The 23,405-nt window shown below is 38.5% G+C and overlaps 2 protein-coding genes across 5 annotated transcripts in view; one reads left to right on the top strand and one right to left on the bottom strand.

The window, feature by feature from the left end:
* Positions 1 to 1,156, bottom strand: part of pgs1 (phosphatidylglycerophosphate synthase 1) — a 28,869-nt gene extending 27,713 nt beyond the window's left edge. The window contains exon 1 of the mRNA XM_015003058.2: positions 995 to 1,156. Within this exon, the coding sequence (XP_014858544.2) occupies positions 995 to 1,110 (116 nt within the window). The 5' untranslated portion in view covers positions 1,111 to 1,156. The remainder of the gene's footprint in view (positions 1 to 994) is intronic.
* On the top strand, positions 706 to 17,690 carry socs3b (suppressor of cytokine signaling 3b). Of its 4 annotated transcripts, XM_088016454.1 has the most exons (4): positions 8,653 to 8,921; positions 9,794 to 9,940; positions 11,415 to 11,751; positions 14,074 to 17,690. In XM_088016454.1, the coding sequence occupies exons 3-4, from the start codon at positions 11,653 to 11,655 to the stop codon at positions 14,599 to 14,601; spliced, it is 627 nt and encodes a 208-aa protein (XP_087872580.1). In that variant the 5' UTR covers positions 8,653 to 8,921; positions 9,794 to 9,940; positions 11,415 to 11,652; the 3' UTR covers positions 14,602 to 17,690. The 4 variants fall into 4 exon arrangements, with proteins under 4 accessions (XP_014858550.1, XP_087872581.1, XP_087872580.1 ...); XM_015003064.2 differs by lacking the exons at positions 8,653 to 8,921; positions 9,794 to 9,940 and adding an exon at positions 706 to 801; XM_088016455.1 differs by lacking the exons at positions 8,653 to 8,921; positions 9,794 to 9,940 and adding an exon at positions 3,340 to 3,528.
* Positions 17,691 to 23,405: the final 5,715 nt, after the last annotated feature.

Raw genomic sequence — 23,405 nt, 5'->3', positions numbered from 1 at the left:
GTTATCTTTTCAACTTGAACAGAAAAAATGTAAAACCTTGAGTATCCACTTCGTGAAACTACAACAACAAACACAGCTATCAGCATCTACAACCTTCAAACCAAGGTTTGAAGAACCTTGGTTGATATGAGCTACGACATCATTAAATTTCTTTGGATTAAGTTGAATTGAATCATTAGGTTAGTTTATTAATAGATCTCAAAGGTTTTCATAGAACAGTTGAAATTATAATTTGACAAAAATACACACTGCACTTTCCAGATATTTACAAAATTTTGTAAACCACATTTCATTTTTATTTTCACGTCTCAACGGTGGGCTAGCTGTGTGTTGGTTTATCCCAGTAAAGGACATTTACGTTTTAAGTGGAAGTCTGCTTCAGCAGTTCTTTTTCCTCCAGGGTAAATAAAACCGCAAATAAAATGATTAACGATGGGTGGGTTGCAGCACCCCCCCCCCCCTCCCCAATTAGTTTTTTCCAGTAAAAACAGGCAATAAAAGATTAGGTTGTTTATGTTCTGTAAATAAGTGATTCATTTCAAAGAAAACCCGGGTGTGTCATTTAGAGAATTGACTGCACCTGCTAAACGTTCATTAATAGACCTGAACTGTCAATGAGATGGACTTGAAACAGAGATCAGGTGCCTCATACCTGTGTGTGCGCCTATTGTAACCTGACGGAAAGTTGAATAACGGCTACTTCAGTTAACCAGAACTTTCTGTCAAGGTTATCTGCGATTTTAAGAGTCCGGAGAGAGGCATTCCCGACGGCTTTTCCGGAGATTTTCCGGATGAACAAACGTAAGTTTAAAACGCAACTGTTACCCAGCTGAATTTTTAAAGAGCTTCTTTAAAACGGCGGCACTGAACTACATGCGTCCGATAATGAACCCATCACAGTTAGCAAGCGTTGCTAAACGGAAAGACGGTTCAGTCTGATGATCGCAGTTTTACCCAAGCGTTTGGGTCTGAGGCAGTCAGCTGCGACTCTTACCCTCTCCTTCTGTCCTGGGCGCGGAAGAACCGGTCAGATATCCGGCTAAAAACCCCGGCGATGGCTGGAGAGTATACCGAGTGCACCAGCCTCCTCCAAGTCATGGGAGCTGCCATTGCTGCTGCGCCGAGTTATTTCCAAAACTTTATCGGTACCACAGTCGGTGAACAGAGACAGTGTTATCTAAAAAGGGTTTCCTTAACTTCTTATATTAAGTAGCAGAAGCACCGCTATGGAGGGCCAACACTGACATAATTCAGAATAGCTTCTCATTAAATCCATTTGGTGTAGTGAATTCTCTGAATGTAGCCAAGTAAGCATGCAATTAACTGGCTTCTTTATTTAATTGTCTTGTTTGTCTGTTCATTCATTCATTTATTCATGCATAAGGGAAAGTAAAAGGGACAGGCAGAAATAAGATGCAGGAGTGAATAAATAAATAGGGTAATTATTGCAATATTAATTAGATAAAGAACTTGGTTAATCAAATGCTTACATATCTGTCAGTTTTGGTCCTCCATACTTATTACACCCACTTAAATCCAAAAATGATTTTAATAAACTATATATATATAAATATTTGATTAAACATTCTATTCTAAAAGTTAGAATCAACTACTTTAAGCCTCCATAAACAAGTAATCATTATTCAGAGTCAGAAATTTTAAGTATTCATTGTCAACTTTGGTCTCTATTGGAAACTGCTGTTTGCATAAAACATAGCTGTAGAAATAAAATTTTTATCTGTGCTTCACAATAGTTTATATTTGTTAACCTGTTTTTGATCATATCTACAGTTCTTGAAAGCAGAAATTTCAGAGAAACATGCTGTTATTATCTTCAGTTTCTAATAGTAGTTACTAAGCACCACAATGACCAATATGACCTTTAAAAGTCTGGGATTATTTTAAGTTTGGCAGAAATCTTCTTTGGTTTCTGCCTTGCTTAAGATAGATTTTACCTGGAAAGCTTATTTCTCTCATAAAAATTTTAAGAAGCTAAGACTAAGCTATTGACTGCGTGTAGCTTCTCAACAGATATGTGCCAAAAAAATCTGAAAAGTGTAGGTATGAATAGAAGTAAAATATGCACACAGAAAAAACACTTTCACACATGCATTCCTGTGGCATTCCTTTAATCTCTGCCCTCCATATGACCGGTTAAAATGTGATGTTGGCTGCAAGTGGCGTGGCTCGTTGTCCTGTCTTTATTGCAATCAGCTTGTTGATGGAGGTATATGTCATTTTATTAACTGGGGAGATTTTACAGACATTTTTACAGACATAAAAAATAGGAGAATTAGTTCCTCCACTTTGTGCAATTCACCAGTATCACTGACACAAAAAGAATCCCACAGCATGATGTAACCACCACCATGCTTTCGTAATTGGTGCAATTATTACAACACAACACCTTTATGTTTTCCTTTCTGACCATAAAGCCTTTAATGCATTAGCTTTTCCAGTTTCAGTGGACTTTGAAGCTGTTGATTCTGGAGAAGGTGCTGCTGTCTTGGTTGGATATGATGTCACTTCTTGTTGATGTAAAACTGACTGCAGGTTAAAGCTCTGGTTGGTTTCTGGACATCCTAGCTAATTTCCTTCAATCTGAAGGAGATTTTCTTCTAGATCTTGATTGAATCAAAAATAGCGAGTAGACCTGGTAGACCTGGTAATCTTGCATCTGCAACTGGTGTTTCCCGTTATTTTGTGTATTGATTAATCCAAGAAATGGTTCTATTCACCCGAAAATATTATTCCTTTTTAATTTGGGAATTTGAAGGTGTGTGAAAATATAAATTGCTCTTTTTATCCTCCTATCAGCTCTGACTAGTTCTCCTGTGCTTGATTTTTAATAGCACCCCTGGAGCATGATGCTGCCACTTTCCTGTAACTGTAGAGTTGTTGTAGTTGGAATGATTTGCAGTTTTTGTTCTCCACACAAAGAATGCTGACCAAAAAGTTCAATTTTGTTTGCACTTTCTTGCACATTTGCTGTTTTCCATACATGACACAAAATGTATATTACTTTCACTTCACATATGTGCTACTTTCTGTTATGTCCCATAAAAAGATAATATATTGTGATTATAATACTAAAAAATGTGGGAAAATGTGCTCTATTTATATGGAAACGGCTTGATTGAATATTTTCTCTAGTAGAAATAAATGGAAAATCTTGTTTTCATTTTTTAACAACTAGCCATGGGAGTTGTTGTTTTGCATGGAGAAGACTTTCCTTTTCGTTATCTTTATGGTGTTATCCAAACACAGCAGGTTTTAAAAGGCAGGGCCTTTCCTTGTAAAAGTGCCAGACTCTGCTGGTTGTTGCTCAAGAGCACTTACAGTAAGCCAGACACTTCCTGGCACAAGACAACTGCCCGGAGGGACCGTATCCTTATCTTTATACATTTGCTGGCTTATGAGCCAGTAGGTTAGATGTGTTTTTTTTATGTTGACATACACTGACGGTGCATTGATTTGCATTTGATGCATTTGAAGCTGGATAATTTGAAAATACGTCAAGGTGTCAAAGTAAGGATTTGTTTTTAAATTTATTTATTGAAGTCCATTTTTGTTGAGGTGCAGGTGACAAGGAAATATCTGATTAAACTGAAGTAAACGAGCAAAGAAAATAGATCAAATCAGAAGTTTATTATTGCTATGCAAAAACATGTTTTTACTAAAATACATATTTTTAGAAATGTTATAACTTAATTAGATGCTAAAATATTGGAACAATTTTTTGACAACTCAAGTTAATTAACATTTAATTGAATGTTAAATGCAATACTGCCTCATGCACTGCAGAAACTCAAGTTTGAATATCAAAGTTAACCTGACTAAATATATAAAGCAATTTTCAGATTATAATTCCAAATTTAAATGGACAAAAACAACACAGTTTTGCATTAATGTAATAACATGCAGCATTATCTTACTTTAACCCCAGAATCTCAACTTAATTTATTTGTGGACTTTGACTAGGCCAAACCAAAGCATTGCTTTCCTTTTAGTTTGCTTGCTTTATTTGTTTAAAAACATTTAAAGGTCAACATCCTGGTGGGCTGCTTAACCCAAGAGCTCTTTGAATAGCCAGATGTTCTTCTTCTGATTGAGAGCAGAATAATTATATATTTTCTTTTTTTTTTTTTTTCACCTTTTATTTATAACTTTTTACATGCAGTTTAACACATCAGGCTCAACAGATACAGCAGGCATATTAAAAAAAAATACAAATTAGTCCAATTGAAGCCATCAATTTGAAATGATTTATTTGAATAACTCCTAACAATGACAAGCTGTTGGTTGAGAAGCAGCAAACTGCCTTGACCAACAAGTTTGACTGTATGATCAGGACTCTGTTAAAACACAGCGTTACTTTTAAATCAAGTCTAACAGGACGCATACCTTCCTAACTGTTTGACTTTTTTCATTTTTGGCCATTGTGAAGCAAGTCTTTGTGCTCTTTTTGGTCAGCTGAGGTGTTCGCCATTGAACGCTCTTGAAACTATTTTTGCCTGCTTTCTTATTGACATGAACACTCACTCCCCCTAGAAGAAACAAATGAAGTCCATAGTGCTTTAAATCTGGTTCTCTGTTCTTTTCTGAACTCCTGGACAGAGACGGTCGATAAAGACTTAAAACTGCATCAGAATATTTTGAGGTATTTTTTGTGATCACGACAAAAGTGGTGATTAAGAGGTTTTACAACCCACTTTGAAATATTCAGGACACCAGAAGGGTGATTTTTTTTTTTTTTTAACTTATCAGTTGCTGCATTTGATTGTATTTTTTTAATTTATTGACGCTCTCACAGATCAAACAGTGAAGAAGTGAGTACAAGTAACAAAGTTGGGAAGTAACTAGTTACATTTACTCAATTACATTTACTTGAGTAACTTTTTTTTTTTTTTAAATGCTTTTGGGAGTATTTTTACTACGCTGTACTTTTACTTGAGTAATTTTATCATGAAGTATCAATACTCTTGAGTAAAATTTCTGGATTCTTTACCCAATAAATAAAAAACAAACATGTTTTAACTAAAAATTCAAAGACAAAGATGCACAACTAGTTTTTGTTAAAGTTTTATATTGATAGAAACCGATATGGAAAAATTCTCTTTTGCCTGATTTTTTTTTGTTACTTTTATGAATTAATGTCATTTTGGTCCTTAAAGCTGCAAAAATTTCCTCTTAACTTTGCATTGTGGTCCATCTGATTATGTAATCTTTAAATGTTAAATGGTTATTAATAGGGCTGAAACGATTCCTCGAATGATTCGAGTACCTCGATTACTAAAATTCCTCGAGGAAAATTTACCTGCCTCGAAGCTTCGTTAATTTATGTTTTATTAGTTAGCCACCGTGTTCCGGCCGGGACTTCATTTGCGTTGCGCGGAGCTCTCACTTCCGCCTCTGAGTTGTTGACAAAAGCAAAGTCTCAGCGGCATAAAGTCCAATCTTCAAGACTGGCCTGTGGGGATTTTATTGATTGATGATAATGCCCGACTTTTTATCGTTTTTGGGGAACCAATAAGCATCCATAAAATGACTGGGGGAATGCCTGGAGTACGGCAGCATTTCTCCTCCGGGGCTGCTGGTTGAAAGCGAACGGCGGGAAGAGCGCTGAGGTGAGCGGATAGACTGAACAGGGCGGGCGGCTGAGTAGCTGATGCTTACCGTGTAAATGTAGCTTTACCGACGAACCGCACAATACATTTCATATCCCGGTCTGAAGAAACGGGTGGCGGAGCGCATCGTACATGGCTGGTAGATGAGTTTCTGAGTGTGACCAGTGAAGGTGTAGTAAATATCCCGTATTGCTTCCCCCCGTGTTCGTCCCCCGGTCTAACGGTTCGTCAGTCCGCTGGTCTATTTCCTCCCCTCCACCCCATGTTCGTTCATTCGCCCTCTCCTCCCACTCCAGGCGGCATTTCCCGTATTTTCAAACCCAAAGCGTGACAGGTTAGGTGGCAAGGTGAGTTTAATTAATCTATTAAACTCACTGAAGATGAATACATAAACTAAAAGCTGGATTGTAGACATTTTTTATAAGCATATTTGTGAGCCTGCCTCTTTGTTATTAAATTCAATATAATTTCAGATTTTTCTATAACTTTTCTTCTGGTTAACTTAGAAAGTGAGCTATTATTGTTACAGGTTAGTTTTCTAAACTACAAAAAAGCAACTGTTAGGGATGCTCAAATATGAAAAATTGGACTGATATTGATATCTGATAGTAACACCGGTATTATGCCAGATTTACCAATATTTCATTTTATATATTTTTTTATCCGATTACTCGATTAATCGTAAGAATAATCGATAGATTACTCGATTACTAAAATATTCGTTTACAACAGCCCTAGTTATTAATTTGATGAGTTACTCGGTAATGGAGTAAGCTTTACCAAATACTTTTTTACTCTTGAGTAATTTATGGATGCCTACTTTTCACTTTTACTTGAGTAAATGTATGTTGAAGTATCACTACTCAAATGTTATCCTGATAAAAATATTCACAACAAAAAATGATTAGATAAATGGCCATCCCACCTTCTCAGTAAGTCATGGTTGCTCTTTTGGAGTAATTTTGGTAACGTAGCCACACATGGGAAGGTTTACTACTGTTCCATGTTTTCTTCATTTGTGGACAATGGCTCTCACTGTGCTTTGCTGGAGTCCCAAAGCCTTGGGAAAGGCTTTGGAGCTTTTTTCCAGTCTGGTAGACATCAATAACTTTTTTTTTCTGCATCTGTTCTTGCCTTACTTTAGATCAGTGGTTCTTAACCTAGATTCGATCGAACCCCAGGGGTTCGGTGAGTCGGTCTCAGGGGTTCGGCGGAGCCTCTGCCGCGGAGGTAAAGACACACTTGTGTAAAGTCGTGATGACGCCCCGCTTTGCCATCACTTGCTGCAGAGGATCACGTTACATTGCTTAGCCAATCAGTGCTGCGGAGGAGCACTGATTGAAGGAGTTCCTCTCAGCATGGATTTGAACTTGTCTTAAATTACTTCAACAAAGTTCACCGTTTTTACCAAATTCTGTAGCTTTCGGTGTACTTCTAAATCTGCTCCTTAGTCGCATGTTTTCGGGGTTGCTACTGCCTCTAGTGGCGTGGGGGTGGTAACACAACTAATGTAATTACATTTCTAAATCAGAATACCGCAAAGTCTTTATTATTTATTATTAATTTTTCATTCTGTTAAGAATGTAGAGCTAATTAAATGATCTAAACAAGACCTTAAGGTGGTTCCAGTTTCTCTCGATGGCCAACCTGTTGAAACTGTGGCAAATTTTAAATACCTTGGGTCGATCCTGGACAGTCAGCTCAACTTTGCTGAAAACACTGACTATATTTTGAAGAACTGTTCTCAGAGACTCTACCTTTTAAGAAGACTAGTGATCTTGGGTTGACCCAACTAGACTCTAGTTGGGTCACCCCTAACTATGTCTTGAATTTGTGGGAGCGGGAACAATTATATTTTATTTGTCACTACAGAAGGGTTCAGTGAATGCATATATGAAACTGGTGGGTTTGGTACCCGCCAGTTAGGTTAGGTTTTATTTATTCATAAAGGAAGTAAAATAAACCTCGTTTTAATTCTATTTTTGTAAAGTAGAATTAAAACCTCAATCTACTCACAAAACTACACCTGTTTTGTTTTTGTTTTTTTATAATAAAACAAAAATAATCTAAATACAGTGGACCATCGGCCACTCAAAATTGTTTGTAAAATTTACATATTTGTATATATTTTTGTAGTTTATCTAAGATACTCCAAAAAAAAGAAAAGTAAAATGCAGCTTTACAAGCTGCATTTTCTAACACTGGCATTTGCAAAGCAGCCAATCCAGGAGGGTCATTTATTTTTCTTGGTGGTAATTTACTGTGATGCCATGAGTGGAGATAAGGAAGAGCGTGAATGCAAGCTTCTGCACCAACACAGTTTCCTCTTTGCATATGAATACATATTAGGTTACATTTGCTGTTTGAACTATTACAATAGGCAGTTATAACCATTTTGGGAGAGCCACTGTGAAGGGGCAAGAGTTGCAGATCTTTTTTATATGTTTTACTTTTTATAATACAAATTTTTACTTTTCCATATCCTCATAACACTCACTTACCGGTACTTGAAATATTTCAACCATCTATCCTGTTTTTAGTGAGTAGATTGAGACAAAATTGCATGAAAACGAGGTTTCTTTGTCCTTTATGAATAAATAAAACATTGTTCATTACCCAACCAGTTTGGGAGAGCCTCTGTGAAGGGATAACAGTTACAGACTTGTTTTTGCTTTTAAAATCCACTATTATACTTTTCATGTCCCCATAACCCTCGCTTGCTCAATAAAATATTTCAACCATCTATCCTGTTTTTAAAAGCAATTACCCAGGGAGGGTGATTTTGTTTTATTGTGCCATATGTGCAGCTTTTAACTTTTTCACCTTGTCGAGAAGGGAACCCAGTACCAGGAAACACAGCGCCACAGGTCACGCTGATTATTTATTGGCAATCTGCCCGGGCGCGAGCGCAGCCGCTTGTTCTACTGCCTGCGCAGCGGGAGCGAGCGCGAGCGCGTGCGTAAATGCGTGCGTGTGTTTACTGGAAGAAGGTCTGAACGGAGGGGGGGGCGGAGCCTTCCTAAACATCGTCTTTTTACTCACACTGGAACAACCTCCGGTAACCTTCTAACACACACACACACTCACACACACTCACTCACTCGGAATCTCTCCGACCGGCCGCATTCCTCCGCTCTCCCATCCAAACCCCACGCGTTTTTTTGCGGGGGGGACACTTCTCTTTGGATTTTAATGCCTGAGTTAATAATTCAGCTGGCACTACTTTCGGGTAGTTTGCGGGTCTTTTCCTTCGGCGACGAGCGGCTGCGGTGCGGACTTCAGCACATCCGCAAGGTAAGTTGTGAGAGGAGACTCGCTGCTCGGGTCGACTGGAAGTGGGGAAAATAGTCCGCCGCTGAGCTTGTTTTAGGATGGCTGCTGTCATGTAGACCTCACAGCTGCTGGCCGGATTAAATTTAATCTTGTTTTCATCGGATTCTGGCTAAGGGATACGACGCCGAAGTTCGTTTCCGACTTGTTCTCAGTAAAGGGCTCTTTGGCTCTTTTTAGGGAACCTGAGCTACCATATACCGGCTGTAGCTTCAATATAGCAACGTGGAGTGGGTTTTCCTACCCTGAGCAGTGATTCATTGAAACAGACTGGTTGTACAATCTGATCTAAGTTGATTTGATATCTACTTTGCGACTGTATGCTGTGAGCAATTGAAAACCAAAGTCAGATTGTTGTGCACAAACTAATCGAATAAAGCAGGTTCTATTGTGTTACTAAATACTCAAGACTGCCCCTTTTCTCCAGGGGCATCTCTAGAAAATCTAAGGGCCAAATGGGGGCCACCAATAATCTCGGCACTGACATGAATCTATATTTTTAGTTAGGCATTCAGTAACTTTTTAAAAATATCTAAATGCCAATATCATTGATAAATGATCTGCCTTTTTTAATGGTTAAATTTCAGGTAATTTGCTTGTAGTAGTCCCTCTATATAGATCAAAAGTCATGTTTGTTTATATAAAATTACATTTATGCCAATAAACCCAACAGAGAATATTCTGATGCTGATCTATGTGATATAAAAACATTTCAAAGAAGCACTTATGACAAAATGGAAAACATGACGAGCCTCTTTTCAGTGCAGGCTAATCTGTTTTAAGTACTTTTTAAAAAATTACAAATATTGAAAATGAATCACTTTTTTTTTCTTCAGGTGTGCTTCCAGATATATGCACATAGGACTGTTTGGAAGGAGGTTGGCATCTTTTGTCATTACAACACCTCCATCTCCCACTTGGTGGCGCCACTACGGCCACAAACCATATTTGGATTTTACACCAAAACCACAATCCAGTTACAGGTACTAAAATAACAAATAATATGCTGGGTATGTTTAGTTTATCATCAGATATTCTCAGAATTTGACTATATCAAAATTATAACAGAGGGCCATTTCCCTCTCCTGCTTTTGTGTGCTTGGTAAAAACTAGATATAAATTAGTGACATGCTTTGGTGAATTCCTATATTTAAAAAAAAAAGAACACTGAAGCACTTAAAAAAATATATATATTTATATATATATATATATATAAATATATATAAATATATATACACACACAAAAACATCAAAAATCAGCAGAAGTCAAAGAAACTGGCCTGATCAGTGCACCAGTCAACTTTCTCTTGACTGGCAGCTCAAATGCTGAAGATGTTTAATGTTTTCAGCTATCCATAAATAATTCAAGATTTAAAAACAACTCCCAACTATTGCCAGCCTGTTAACACACCAACTAACACCATGTACTTTAAAAATGTTCTGAGTCAAATTAAGATAAAGGTCAGAATATCTGTTTATATTGTAATTCATTTTTCATCTGAAGAGTTGTTTACCTGGCTCAAAGTACCTGCAACTCATTTTTCTCTTTTGTATTAAAAAGTAAACCCTTTCTCCTCAGAATATTTTACCTTTTTGCAACTCTGCTTTCTATGGAGTAACAAATGTATAAAAAAGCTAGCTAATTAGCCCAATTATTTGCTATGGATACAGCCTGCAGTCTTGTTAATTTAATAAGGATGATGATTGGGAAGCCAATTGGTTTCCACAAATATGTTAACTCAGTCCAGGTTTAAAGGTGCTTAAAAAGAGAGAAACATCCCTTTTTATGAAGTGTCTTTTCAAATCGGAGGCCAACTTCCTGGCTCGGTTCTGCTCTCTGTACCGTTGCGGCGCCTCCTGCTCAGCTTCCCCGTCTCTCTACCGATCACTGTCCGGTGGAGCGGGCGGTACTCTGCAGAGGATCCGAGCAAAGCAAGCCAGATTGGCTCCAATATTTTTTATTTATTTTTTTTTATCCCAGTGAAACCAGAGCAACCCCCCCACCCCCCTCCTCTTCCGACAACCGGGATAAAGAGTTATTCAGTGAAAGAAGAAAAGAGGGGGAAGGGAGGAGTAAAAAAAAAAAAAAAAATTGTGCCGGACTCTTTCACTGTGACCCCGATTCAGAAATCCCTTGTTGCGGTGCGCCGATCGAAGACAATTGAAAGCAATCAGGATCCAGTTGCCGTCTGGCTGCACGCTGCAGCAGCGAGTACGCTGAGGATTCATTTAAACTAAATATAACCCGCTCCTGCTCCGTGCATTTGTCACAGCCGCCATAACTGCATTTTATGTGGGGTAAACTGAGAGCTCCAGTGTGGCAAAGTGCTCATTTGTTTATGTCACTGCTCATGAAGGAGTGTAAGTTTCCAGCGTGGCTCAGTGTCTGCTTGTCACCAGCCTATATATAGATGGAAATGCCTAATCCCTGCTCCATCTTTCTCCGTCTTCCTCCAGCTGTGCTTAGGTGCCCTCTCCCAGCCCCTCTCTGGATGCATCAGACCCCTCCTCCCCGGGGCCCTGGACCCGGCTTGTGACTCCGCCGACCTCGCCCCCTTGCCCCTCCGTCTCCGGTCGCCCTGCTCCACGTTTACCTCCACCTGTCCTTCCCGGGGCTCCTGCTCCGGGCCCCCTGCCCCTCGACCGGCGGGCAGAGGCAGGGGGCCATGGCGCCGCGGTAGCCAGGGCCCTCGCAATGAGCAGTGTGACCCCTTCAGAGAGCAGCAGGATTCAGGGGTCAGACTTAGCCCCACTTCACTACAAGCCCTTCAGCTCGCATGAACACTACCAGCAGGTCAGTCGAACCGGGTTGTTCTTCTGGGTTCCTGCTCTCTGGAAACATCTGAAGTTTGATTTTAGATATTTTCTAGATCTGAATAAGTTGGGGAAAATGTTTTTATTTCATTAAATTCACCTCATTGCAAAAACAAAAGATCTTACCATGTATTTTTGGTCTATTTCTAGTGCAAATATCTTAGTTCACTTGAAGCAAAACAAACTTGCAAGTAAGATATGGGAGCTTGTTTTAAGTCAATCATTCTTCAACATTGATTAAAGAGTACTACTTCAGCTGGTAGTTTTTCAACTATAACACTGGAAAAATGTTTAAAAGATCTCTCAGTAGAACTATTGTCGTAGGAATGCACCAATCTATTTTTTCACTACAAATACCAATATCTGAGGTTTAGAAACTAGTGCAAATATCTTAGTTCACTTAAACTAACTTACAATTAACATTTCAGCAAGATATGGGAGCTTGTTTTAAGTCAAAAATTATTGAGTGTTGATTAAAAAGTTCCACTGGTAGTTTTATCACTTACAATGTTGGAAAAACTGTTTAAGTTAAGAATTTCATTAGGGATGCACCAATTCACTGTTTTCACATCCGATACTGATATGACATTTATTATCGGCTGATTCCAATTCAGAAAAACAATGAATTGACTTAAAACATTTATTTTTTTAAACATAGACATGATATTTGATAACGCTAAACCAGTCCAGCACACCTACATACGCCATTATCTTCACAAGCTTGGTCAAACATGTAAAAACAACACAACATTGTCACCGATACCCAATCTAGAATGTTTTTCAATATGATACTGTATGATATCAGATTGGTGCATTTCTACTTTGTATCAATATTGAGGAATTATTGACTTAGGCAAACTCCTATATCTTGCTGAAAAGTTTCTTGAAGGTAAATTTTGTCTGATTTCAAGTGTGCAAAGATATTTGCACCAAAATCTAGACCAAAAGTACTTGGTAAGATTTTGTTTTTGTGGTGCTTATCTTTATCTTTTCATGCATCCATTCAATAACTTGAGCCATCTGTTTATCCATCTATCAATCAAGTTTAATTGATTCACGCATCTATTTCTTAATCCATTCATCTGTCTCGTCATTTATTCGTTTGTCCGTTTATCCATCCATTTCCCTTTGATCTATTAGTTTCTCTGCTTGTCCAGTGATCAAGTTTCTACATTCATCTTTTTTTCAATTAAGCCCTCCGTTTGTCCATCATCTTGTTTTATCAGTCCGTTTGTTCATTGATTCTTCCACTTATCTCTTCTTCAATCCATCCATTTTTTCCATCAGTGCTTCTGTTTGTGCATTTGTCCTGCTATCAGGTTTCATAATATTTTAACACTGCAAAAACACAAAGTCTCACCAAGTATCTTGGTCTAGTTTATAGTGCAAATTAGGGGTGAAACAATCAAATTAATTGTGATTAATTAATTATTGAAATGATCATCAATTATATTAATAATTGATTAATCGCTTAGTGGAGTAAATATACTAAAAAAAAAAGCTCTTTGCTGCAAGAACATATACAGACTAGAAAATAAGCCAAAACTGTACAAACTACACATATATTTTATATTTCAGACAAAATAGAAACTTGGTTGTTAAGTTTGATCTGTTCAAAAATCTTCAAGTGGTGATGATCTTCTATGAAGTACATTTTGCTATCCAGCTTTTTTATTAAAAAAATATTCAGTCATACATTGTTAAAATGTAAACATTTTATCATGTTTTTTTAGTTTCAGAGACATACTTTGCTACAAATGATTAAGAAATTCCATGTTGTTGCATTTTAGGTAGTAAAATGTTTTTCTTTTTTAAGACAATTAAATTAGGTGCTTATTTGCATCTTTTAATCCATTTCTGATATTATTAAAAAAAAACTTATATGCAGAATATTCAAAGTTAATCTATTAGTTGTCAGAGGAATTGATAGAATAATCAATTACTAAAATAATTGGTAGCTGCAGCTGTAGTGCAAATATTTTGGCTCGCATGAAAAAAACAAAACTAACTTACAAGTAAGTTTTCAGTTGCTTGTTTTAAGCCAATAATTCCTTAATATTGATGGAAAAAGTACTAGTTCCACTTATAAGTTTTACTTTTTCATCAATATTTAGGAATTATTGACTGAAAACAAGAGCTTAAGTTACTTGTAAGTTAATTTTGTCTTATTTCAAGTGTACTAAGATATTTGCAGAAGAAACTAGGCCAAAAATACTAGATGATATTTTGTGGTTTTGCAGTGAAGTTGAACAAAATTGACGTGAGAAGCCGTGTACCCTGATCGTCTTTTAATCTGTTTCAGGTGATGGATGCTCATCGGAAGCTTCTGGAGAGCGGCTTTTACTTTGGGCCCATTGGGGGTCTGGAGGCCAAAGCCTTGCTGAGCAAAGAAGAACCTGGCACTTTCCTCATCCGCGACTCGTCGGACCGCCGCTACTTCTTCACCCTGTCTGTGCAGACGGTTTATGGAACCAGGAACCTGCGCATCCACAGCGAGGAAGGCGGCTTCTTCCTCGAGAACGATTACCAAAACAAAGAGAAGGTGCCGCGGTTCGACTGCGTGCTGAAGCTCATCATGTTCTACATGGGGAGAGGGAGGGACGTGCAGCTGACTGTGGATGGGGCGAGCAAAGAAAGTATGGAAACCATTTACCTGATGGACAGCCGTGGGATTAAAACCCCGCTGGAGCTGCTGAAGCCCCTCAAGATCAGCCCCTCGTCCCTGAAGCACATATGCAGGAGGGCGCTGAACCGAACGGGCCAAGGAGAGGTGCAGCAACTCCCGCAGGCGCTCAGAGACTTCATGAAGAAGTACGACGCGTCCATCTGACTGACGAGGAACAGCACAGAACGCTTCTCAGAGCTGATCAGACTGAAATGAGGTCACTGCGACCAGAATCAGCCGAGCTCAGCACTTTTGATTCCTAATAAATCGCTGTTGGGCTCCGTCTACCTTAACCCCCCGGATGCTGGAGTCGGATTTGGGTAACCGGCGATTACCTCGTCTATCCTGCCTTAGGAGAACCTGACCACTACTGTTTGGGGTGGCAGATGAAGCCAGAGGTCAAAGGTCAGCGTTTCCTATGACTGACTCAGACGCAGAGCAGAGCCTCGTAGAAGATTGTAAACGATGGCGGGATCACGCCACCGCTGACGTCGGTGGGTTTTAACGCTCTTAAAGAAAGAACATCCTCATTTTTCCAACACTTTGGATCGCAGGACAGAGAGATGGGGAGGGAGCTAGCGAATGAAGGAGGAGTAACAGAAAAAAGGCAAAGTCCAAACGAGAGAAGAGAGAGTGAGGGGGAGAGAGAGAGGGAGATCCCGGCATACAGTATTTGTTTGTCTGAGTGTGTGCGTTGTGGTTGTGCACATATTTCCATTCCCTTTTCCCGCAAATGTTGCCACATAGAGGGGAGTGGGCTGGCCATGCACGCTAGCTCAACACACACTCTTGCAGGTACAGGCCCACATGTCGGTTTTTTCTGCGTAGGACACAAAAAAATTCATTTCTTCTTCTGCTGTTTGTTTCTTATTCCTCCTCCATTACCCTTCCCTCCATTTTTTTTTCTTTTTTTTGATGCATGTGTGCTCTGACAGCGCCAGAAAACAGACCGCAGTCACCGAGACAAAAGCTTGTTATTGACACAAAGGCTGTTGTGAGGGACCAAACAAAAGAAGAAGAAGAAGAAGAAATTATTTTTATCCAGACTGCAAAGATGTAAAGATTGCTGAAGATTGGCAGTAATAATCCCGGGGATGGGGAAGGAAGAAGGGTGGGAAGACAGAGGAGGGGGCAGAAGAGCGGGAAATGGGATTAGGGAAGGGGAAACTGAAGGAGGAGGAGACATACTGGTATACAGCTTGATAAAAACACTGATTAGATTGATGCAGTCAAACAGGATGTAGCTTGTGTAAATATGACGGCTCCATCTTAGTCTCAAATCAGTTTTTTTAGAGTATTTTGTCTAGAAATGCAACACACTAACTTGTACTGGCTGATACCAATATATCCAATTTTTTGAGAGCCTGTCCTTCCAATTTTTAAGTCTGTAAGACAAACACTTTTATGTAAATGTTTTAATTCTGTAGCTAAATGCTGCATGATGGAGGAAGTAGCAACAAACCCAAAGGAAAATTAGGCAATCATGAGATTTCTTTTATATATTTTTTTTTTATGAAACTCAAAATAAACGTGACGTTCGTTGATATGTTTACACACTAAAAATGTTCATTTTTGATGCATTTAAAACATATTTTAAAAATTGATCAGCTGGAGATCGGAATTGGCTGATATTTTTTTTTTTTTTTTTTCTCTTAATGGTGGACTAATAATGAAAAGTACATGTATACATTTCCATTTATTAAATGAAAACCAAGAACTCCCATTTGCAGTCTGTAAACACATCAACTAACATTATGTACTTTGATGCACTTTTTTGAGCTTAATACAAATCCAATAAAGGTTAGGGAGATTATACCTAAACAAGATTATACCTACAAGAGGCCATTTCTGTCGAGGAACCTGTAGTCTATTTTGTTCTTTCATGTGTAGCGTCTGAAGGTAAAACTCAAAGGAAAATCAGAAATTAGTATTGATCATAAAAGAGATATTGATCATAAAAGAGATGCACTGGTCAAGCTTTTCTCGCCAATACAGATATCTGGTTTTCTCGGAGGTCTGACCTGTTGGCTCTGATTTCTATAAGGAACTCTATTTGTCTAAAAGCTGTTTCTAGTTTGTTTGCAACAATTTTGGATCCCAATGGAAATGAAGAAATTGCAGCAATGAGCATCGTAAATCCAATGGTAGGAGTGTATTCTTGATGAATAAAAGTGGATTATTTTGAAATTTCCTCCAATTCTATTCTAGTCAGATATGCTACTCCTATCAAATAATTCACATTTGTTTTCTTTTGATGCCTCGCAATCCTTTTTAAAATCAGAATCAGTAGGTCAGACCTAAAGCAAAAATCAGAAATTGCTATCAGCTAGGAAAAACCTATCTCAAGTAAAAGTAAATAAAAGGTGAATTCTGTTTTAATTGCAACCATCTTCTATGGCATCCATCTTTAAAACTGCTATAAAGTGTAAAGCTGCACCGATCGGGCCAATATTGAGTTCATACTTTTCTTTGAGTTTGATTCCGATTCTATTCAAATCCATTTTTTTTAAATTTCAGTGATGACTTTAATTAAACTCAGAAGTGCATCAAAGTGCATGCTTATACATTTTATTTTTGTAGGCAGATGGACATATGCATTTTCTGTGTAACACTTTTATTAACTTATTTCCTTTTAAGCCTTTTGTGTTGGTTGCCTGCCCTCTCTCTCTTCTGGTCTTCCTGCGCCATTCATGAAGGAGTTAAGAGGAAACATGCTCTTATTTGAACTATTATAACCTTTTTTCTTTGCCTCTGGAGAACATCAAGGGAACTAAACACTTCCCTTAGGAGATTCTTTTAAAAATGCCTTTTGTAAAACTAACTACAAGACTCAGATTTGACCCACATTATTATCTTTTTGTTGTGTTTTTCTTGTGCTCATACTCACCTGTAATCCATATTGGAATGGTAGCCTCTTCTTTTCTTTTTTACATCATGAAACAGTGTGAGTTTATGTAGCCACAGTGATGCACACCTTTTGTATGTAATGGTCAGATCTGGGTCTTACTGTCTTGCATCAAACACCAAGTTCTTACATGTTGTGCTGCAGCAGTAGACCGAGTGTATGTGAATCATTTGTCTTTTATAAAGACTCACTTGCAAAAGGCTGGCCACTAGTCTGGCAAAATACAAGCTGTAATATCTGCAATGTCAAAAGCATTACATAATAAATGAAAAAGAAACGTTGCACATATTTATATTTCTAAAATATTTCAATAATTTATATTAAAGAGCACTATTTTTACAAAAGCCAATGCAGTGTGCCCTGTGTGTTACTTCCTCACTCCCTCCTGCCTGCTTCTCCTTTTCTCCCCCCTGAGTCAATATTGACTGGATATGCTTTAACTTACTGTAATGTGTTGCAAAGTAGTCTGTATTCCAGCAATTCCTGGCTTCACAACAAGATTATTTACTGTCAGATGGGATTTCAAAGCTGGACGAAGACGTGTTTATACACTCAGAGAGATCGTTTCGAGCAACAAGGAAGGACGGCTGCACGATCCGAGGGCTTGAAATTACCGCAATCTTCACTTCTCGTATGTGTCAGTGGAGCATTGTGGGTAAATTCCATGAGAATCAGAGTTTGTTTGGGGAAAGCTGAGCGCCACGCTGTGACAAAGGGATTCCCAGAAGCACGGAGACGGGCAAACCTTTGACACAGCAGTTAGTGTGCAAAAAGCTGACTTTGGGCTGGACTTGACTGGAAAAGGAATGCAGTGGGATTTTATACATCCTGCCTTTGGCGGCTAAGGGAGAGAGAGAAAGGGGTGCCGTCCTAAGGGGAGTGTGTGTGAGGTCAGAAAGGTGAGCACATCCACGTGGACGAGATTTATGACTGGCTGTGGTTTCACTCTCAAGAAAACGCTGAATCTGTGTGTGTTTGTATGTTAAGTGAGATTACTGTTGGTAAAATTAACCAGGAGGTGAGTTCCTTCATTTCCCAGCTCCCCACCTCCACCACATCTTCTCTCTCTCTCACACACACACACACACACGCACACAGTTCCCATTCCCTGCATACCTTGTGCTCCGTCTGAGGCCGGCTTCCAGGAAAGAGGCACTTTAATTGAGTTGAGTTTTTACGGCTTGCCTGGTGTTGGTGTGTGCGTCCGAGAAGGAGTGAATGAGTTGTCTCTGCGTGAGTGGGTGTTTGTGTGAGATAAATGACAGAGCACTGATGAGAAAACAGTTTATTTCTTCAATTTAGAAACATCTGGGAAATGTGAAGTAATCAGCTTGCTGTCGTGCAACGGAATACAAAACTTATTTCTCTTAGTCCTACGGGAAAAAGCACACCTTTTACAAATTCAAACTTTACTCTTCAGGATATCATTTAAAAAAAGAATAGGTAAAAAACATTGAAATCTAACCTCAGCTCTATCACCAAACTGCCATTTATTAAAGAGGAAGCAAAAATGAGAGAGGTTTGTGACAAACTAAATACAAAAAGTTCATTTATTTTATAATTCAATGTAGAAAGTGGCTTATAGGTTAATTTCACAACTAGTGAATTTAAATAGACTTAAATAGCACAGCAAAATTGATCAGAGGGGGGCTTAAATTAATTGTCAAAAATAATTACCTCTATACTGCTGATTTGGAAGGGAAGCAGTTAAAACCGCTCAACGGGAAACTAAATTATTGAAAAAACATAATAGCACCTACATTTTCTTCTAATTGGTAGAAAAATTAATGATCGTAATGGGCTTGGAGGAACAGAAATACGAGGGACGGTCAGTGAGGATTAAACCTACAACTGACTCCACGTGAAATGATTCAATCTAACCTTTATTAAACTAACGATCCTTTACAAGTTGAACATTTAATGCGGTGACTGATGATGGAACAAAAATTAGACAAAAAGTGAAATATATATAGCCACCTCTGATTCACAACTAGTGAATTTAAACTCATGTAAAGTTGAAGCCTTTAAATGCCTCAAATTCATTTAAAAAAGCAAACCAACCTTTAATATGTTAATCACAGATATAAATTTTGTCTTTGCAAGGACTATTTCATCTCTTTTCTGTCAGGAAACAGTTTGAGTCGCACTCAGACATTTACATTTTTCCTGTGACTGTTGAAGTCGTAGACATAATTAAATGATAAATACATTTATTATGTCTTTGGTTGAGGCTACCGCTAACTCACTACTAGCAAACCCTTGCTAGCTAGCTAGCTAGCCTCTTTCCGTCTATCATGGGTAAGTGCAAATTTATTGGTGGTTGGTTGGACAAATTTCATACATTTTAGCTATTGGTTTTGAGCTAAATAGTCTTAAATTTGAGTTGATAAAACCATTAGAAATCCTGGATATATTCAAAAGTAAGAAATAAATGCTTGAAATATTTCACTATTTGTGCATAATTAATCTACTTTTAAGTTTTGCTTTTTTGATTTGAGTCACTGAAATAGTAAAACGTTCCTATAATCTTCTAATTGGTTGAGTTGTTCCTGTAGAACTTGTTCTGTTTCCAAAGGAGATAAGAGGAAGTGTGTCAACAGAAAAAATGCACTTCCATAACAAGTGTGACCACTTCTGTGTGGCAATACAATGTCAGGAAGGGAAGACCTCAGCAATGAATCTCTTATAAAGTTATTTGTATTTTAAGAGTAAGTTACATTTAGATATCTCCTAAATATGTCCTAACATTTTTAACAATACCCCCATTTTAAAAGTTAAATTTGAATTCTAGATTCTGGAACAATATCTTTTGATTGATGATTGACCTTAATCAACATCTCCATGGCTGGAGAAAACAAAACTCCTCATATCAGCACAAACACCTCATGCTAACTGTCAAACACGGTGGTGAAACAGTAATGATTTGGGCTTGCTTAAAGGTGATCAATGCTTCCTTGAACATGTTAGGATAGGTCTATACAAAGTACGTTAACATTTTTTGCACAAAATTATTCTTAGATAATGAGACTTTAGTCTGGTCAGTTCTGCCAATTTTGTCTGAATGTTTAGGGCCTCTGTCACTTTAAATCCAAGTAAGCTGCTGCTGGCTGTGCCTCCCAACTCAATGTTTACCCTCGTATGTAAAAAATGGCTGCAATCAGATGCGCAATTGTACAACCATGCGTCTTTGAAAAGCAGAAGTGGAGCCTCCTGCACAATCAACAAGGATGTAGCAAGTGGTTTTTGAATAGTAAGTCAACAATTAAACACTTATCTTTTCCAGCAGCCATGATAAAGCACAGTAAAACCAGCTGACTAAACATGCTGGAGCTCAGCTCAGGGTGCTAGGAAAAAGGTTGGGCTTCACAAAGGTTGCTAGGTAACAGGGCAGCACCCATTGAACATGACTCAACAATCAGGAGGTTTTTGAAAGTTTCGTTTTCCAGTCACCAAAAAATGTTAACTTATTGCCAAAAAATTATCTGGGTGTTTTGTTTTTTTTAAGCACTTTGGTTGTTTTTATTTGCAATTTCAACCCAAATGGAAAATGTGCAAAATGTGAATTTTACATAACATGTCCCGTTTTACAACCTCTGTACCTGGGAACCGTGCAGTCATAGAGTCGACTTCAAACGCCTTTGTGTACCAACGCATTAAGAGATCATCTTTCGGACACCAGAAGCTTGACCTAAATTTGGGTCCTCAATGGGAAAGCGATCCCAAACACAACAGCAACTCAACAACAGCAAGGGCCGAAAAAAAATAAATAAAGGGAGTTTCAATGTCCTGGCAGCTGAAGCTTGGCCTAACTGGGTCATGCAAGCAATGAAGCAAAGAAAAATAGGCCAAAATTCCTCCACAGCAAAGTGAGCGACTGATAAAGTCATACAGAAAATGATGTGATAGCTGCTAAAAGTGGTTCTCCAAGGCTTTCAAAGATGATGTGTAATTAGTTTTTCCATTTGAGCTTCATCTTTGTTTAATAAATAATGACTGTGTAGTCTGTAGTGTGTTTTGACACACTTGACTTTGGATTTAAATAGGGGAGTAGTGAGTGTACACCTCTGAGACTATAATGCCTGTTTTTGTAGCTTATCTGATTGGAGGTCATTACAACAATTCAGTTCGACAGTTCCCATTTTTCTTTGACGCCTCGTATGTGTGTGTGTGTAGGTGTGTGTATCTGTTAGAGACACTATTTGTTTATGAGAGGGAAAACTAAGCTGGCACTTGCTGACAAAAGTGACGTTGGTCAAAAGACAAACAGAACTGAGTGAGCCCTCTTCCCAAAAATCCAACCAGAATAATCCAGTTTTACACACAAACACATTGTCTAAATAAGCCAGCTCAGCTCGCTGTGACTCATTTTATGTTCCCCATAGTTGCCTAGTGAGTAGAGCTGGAATATTTTGCCCATATCCTTCGCTCCTCTTGTGGATCTCACACGCTCACACAAAGTCTTTCCACTATGATTCATTTTTTCGGGTTGTGACTTGCTGTGTCCAGCTCAACAGTTGTCAACAGCGCCTGAGCCAAGCACAACACCCGGCTCGCAGACAACTCAGTTTTTTGGACCTTTTCCTTTCCCCAACGATCATACATTCGCAGCAGTTGTTTGGACATCGCCCTTTTCTTTGCTTCAGCTGCATGTTTCAAAGCAGCTCAAGAAAAAAGGAAGCAGTTTGGGCAACGGGAATGGCGTTGGACTAATCCCGTACTTGCAGCCTGATTAAAATCTAAGCATAACCAACAGCTCCTGGTGTGCTTTCTTAAATTACTGAGCTCCTGCCAAAGTCAGCCACATCAAGTCTTGAAGGTGGAAATTTTTTTCAAGATGTTAGGAAAATGCCTTGCAACTGGCAATCTGTTCCGGCCTTCCAGGAAGGGCCTCCGGGTTGCTCATTATTCCTTCCAGGAAGGCTTACTCGTTGCCCGATCGACGCTTACAGGAGAGATGTTTGGTTGGCCCATCAGTTGGAGTATTGTCACAGCCGCTTCTGATAAAGCCAGACCAGCTTCCAGGAAACCAGAGAATTACCCTGCAGCATTCCATCATTCCTTCGCCATCAGTGCACGCAGCAGACAGAAACAGCAGGAACGCGAGGCAGCAGAAGGAGTATGAAGGGGACATGGATCAATAAGAACCATATGGGAAGCACACAGACAGGCGAATGCACTTAAATACCATATGTGTGCATCCAGGCCTGTAAAGACAAAGACTCTGATACGTTCATTTTGAAATGCAAAAGTAGTCAATGCCTAATTCATTTTTCTTTCTTTCCTTCTTTTTTAAGTGGAGAATTCCCCAACTACATTTTACAATCTTGTGACTAACTTGATGTGAATTGAGATAATTAACAAGTTGTGCTTCCCCTTATCGCCTGAAATGCCACACACAAGGATGTGACAAATACCTGCTCAAGGTGTGAATAAGGCAAAGCAGGAGGAAATGCAGTGATGTGACTAATGCTGTAGTCATAAAGGGACGTGTTATAACAATTATATTCAATGCTGATTGAGGCCCAAAGTATGCAAAGAAAGTATCCACCGTGCCATTACACAGCAGCAGCCACCTGTACTGTTGCCACAAGGCAGGATTTATTCTTGTTTTATATGCTACATTCTGAACTTATAATCTTAATTAGGGATGGCCAATATGTACATTTTATCGTGATATTTTGAGGTACTAGTGTGATAATGATGATAAAAAAGCATATTACATCTTCAAAAGGTAACTCAAGGCATGGAAAAGCATTCAAAGCACCAAAACTACTGCTCTTGAAAAGCGTTAACAGCTATTTAAAGGGGCAGTATTAGGTATTTTTCCGACATATAGTGTAAGTTTATAGGCCAATCAAGAGATTAAGTTATTTCAGTTGTTATAAAAAAGCTGTATACATCAAATATGATTTCAAAGAAGTTTGACTTTGTATTTTAACAACTCGAAATTGGTCCTCTGTCTCTTTACAAACTCATGCTCTTTCTGAAACTCCTATTACAAAAGTACAATAGTCCTAATATCGCTTCTCTCTTAATCCTTTAGCAACATTTTTATCAGCATTGC

The sequence above is a fragment of the Poecilia mexicana genome, unplaced genomic scaffold (assembly GCF_051168715.1).
Source record: "Poecilia mexicana isolate PSO_F unplaced genomic scaffold, ASM5116871v1 scaffold_19, whole genome shotgun sequence".
Taxonomy (NCBI): domain Eukaryota; kingdom Metazoa; phylum Chordata; class Actinopteri; order Cyprinodontiformes; family Poeciliidae; genus Poecilia; species Poecilia mexicana.
The sequence above is the reverse complement of the archived record's forward strand: the minus strand, read 5'-3'. Positions and strand labels throughout refer to the sequence as shown.

Coding starts and splice junctions, on each gene's coding strand:
- socs3b (XM_015003064.2), top strand. CDS start 11,653: ATGAGCAGTGTGACCCCTTCAGAGAGCAGCAGGATTCAGGGGTCAGAC. Junction 11,752..14,073: donor CGCATGAACACTACCAGCAG/GTCAGTCGAACC, acceptor AATCTGTTTCAG/GTGATGGATGCTCATCGGAA.